Here is a 2481-nt window from a genome sequence, read left to right on the forward strand (position 1 = left end):
GGCCGGGTGTCCCCCGTGTGCCCCCTGGGGCCAGCCCCTGCTGACCCTGCTCTCTGCTTCCAGGTGCGAGATGGCTGCCGGCAGCTGCCGCCGCCTCCTCCTCCTCCTCCTCCTGCCCTGGCTGGTCACGGCCTCGCACAGCCCACCTGGCTGCAAGATCCGGATCACCTCCAAGGGGCTGGACCTGGGTAAGGGGCCGGACGGGACCCTGCTCCCGGGGCCTCGGTAAGAGGCGGGTTGGGACACTGCTCCTAGGGTCTGCACCTGGGTAAGGCTCTGCCCACACGTGGGGTGGCTGGAGAGGAGCCGGGGGGGGGGCCGGGGGGCGATGCTGCCGGGAGGGCGGCACAGCCCGGCTGTAGCCAGCCCAGGCTCACTTTGCTTTGCAGTGAAGCAGGAGGGGCTGCGCTTCGTGGAGCAGGAGCTGCAGAACATCACGGTGTCGGACCTGCACGGAAAGGAGGGGCAGTTCCACTACAACATCAGCCAGTGAGTGCTGCCCACTCCCCGCACATGCGGCTCCCTGCATCCGTCTTGTCTGTCTGACCACCTCTGTCCCCTTCTCTGCAGGGTCAAGGTGATGGACCTGCAGCTGGCATTATCTGACCTGTACTTCCAGCCTCAGCAGCACCTCGTCTTCAACATCAACAATGCCTCCATCAGCCTGCGCTTCCGGAGGCAGCTGCTCTACTGGTTCTTGTGAGCTACCTCCCCCTCCTGCCGCCCTAGGCTCCAGCCTTGCCCCACAGCTGGGCCACAGCCGCTGCTTGGCCATGCCCGCTGGGTGCCACGGGTGCCTCGCTGCCCTGCCCTGCAGCTGGCAGGAGCTGTGTGCTCCTCTCATCTGCTGTCCTCGCTTCCAGCTATGACATCGGGTCCATCAACGCCTCTGCGGATGGCGTTCACATCCACACAGTGCTGCAGCTGGCCAAGGACAAGGCTGGGCGCCTGAAGATCTCTAACATCACCTGCAACGCCTCCATTGCCAGAATGCACGCAGGCTTCTCTGGCACGCTCAGGTACACCCAAACCGCACGGCAGCAGCCCTATCCCTTCACCGGGCCAGCCCCGCCTGCGCTCGGCTCCCTGGCCGCCCTTCCTGCACCCTCGGGACTTCCCCAGCCCAAGCTGTGCGCCTGCATGGGGCTGGCGGGGCAGGGCTGGAGCCGCAGGGGAAGGCAGCCAGCCACAGAGCTGCTGTTGTGTCCTGCAGAAAGGTCTACGAGTTCCTGAGCACCTTCATCGTCACAGGGATGCGCTTCCTCCTCAGCCAGCAGGTACAGCTGAGTGGGGACAGGCGATGGAGCCCCGGGGAGCCTGGCCTTGCCCTGCCCCGCAGCAGGAGGAGGGTCTGGGTCCTCATCCACGCCTGGAGCGATTCCCCTCTGAACCCAGTCCCTTGCCTTTCAGATCTGCCCGTCCCTGGAGCACGCCAGCCTGGTGCTGCTGAACTCCGTGCTGGACACTGTGCCGGGTGAGCGTTGCCCTGGGGGAAGGGGCCATGCCCCACTCGCCGTGGGGAGGGCAGAGCTGGGCATGACGGCACATCTTCCCTGGCAGTGAGGAACGATGTGGATGAGCACATCGGGATCGACTACTCCCTCCTGCGGGATCCGTCCGTCTCCACGGACACCCTCGACCTAGACTTCAAGGTGATCGCTGGATCCTGCCCCGCCGACCCTCTCACAGTCCCCGTGGGAGTGGCTGTGCCAGCCTGCACCCTGGGCACCATGGAGCGAGCAGGGTGGGCTGTGCTACAGCTGCAGAAACATCTCCCGTTCTTGGCCCAGGGCATGTTCTTCCCCCGTGCAAGAGAGAATCAGGAGCTGGAGAACCATGCGGTGGAGCCGGTGATCAAGGAGACCGAGCGCATGGTCTATGTCGCCTTCTCTGAGTACTTCTTTGACTCGGCCATGCACGCGTACTTCCAGGCGGGTGTGCTGGCCATAGAGCTCGAGGGGGAGAAGGTAAGCAGCGCCGGGCCGCCCGGCTGTGCGCAGGCAGGGGCCTGCCGCCAGGCAGGAGGGAGGGCTGGGCTCTGCCCGCCGAGCAGCGGAGGTGCCAGCCAGGGAGCAGCTCTGCTGGGATCAACAGCAACTGCTCGCTTACCCACGGAGGTTTGTCTTCCCTGCAGGTGCCCAAGGACCTGGAGGTTTTGCTGAGAGCCACCTTCTTTGGGACCATCTTCATGCTGGTGAGAGGAGCAGCCAGCCGGGGCAGGCGGCAGAGGGGAGCCCCTGGGGCAGAGCACAGCCCTGCCCAGCTCTGTGCCTCTGGCTGACCTGCCCTCCCCAGAGCCCCGCTGTGGATGCTCCCCTGCGGCTGGTGCTGCAGGTGTCGGCTCCCCCACGCTGCATCATCAACCCCTCAGGCACCTCTGTCTCCGTCTCTGCCTTCCTCAACATCTCGCTGGTGCCCCCGGGCCGCCCCGCTGTCCAGCTCTCCAGCATGGCCATGGTGAGCGGGGGGCTGGCCCGGGGG

At 66.0% G+C, this 2481-nt stretch overlaps 1 protein-coding gene across 1 annotated transcript in view; it reads left to right on the forward strand.

The window, feature by feature from the left end:
• Positions 1-2481, forward strand: part of LOC104127959 (phospholipid transfer protein) — a 10095-nt gene that overhangs the window by 6497 nt on the left and 1117 nt on the right. Inside the window, 10 exon segments of the mRNA XM_009640673.2 lie at positions 64-188; positions 390-489; positions 571-699; positions 864-1019; positions 1214-1277; positions 1411-1474; positions 1561-1652; positions 1791-1967; positions 2135-2194; positions 2296-2457. Coding sequence (XP_009638968.2) covers positions 71-188; positions 390-489; positions 571-699; positions 864-1019; positions 1214-1277; positions 1411-1474; positions 1561-1652; positions 1791-1967; positions 2135-2194; positions 2296-2457 — 1122 coding nt within the window. The 5' untranslated portion in view covers positions 64-70.

The sequence above is a fragment of the Egretta garzetta genome, unplaced genomic scaffold, assembly GCF_000687185.1.
Source record: "Egretta garzetta isolate BGI_Z169 unplaced genomic scaffold, ASM68718v1 scaffold356, whole genome shotgun sequence".
NCBI lineage: Eukaryota > Metazoa > Chordata > Aves > Pelecaniformes > Ardeidae > Egretta > Egretta garzetta.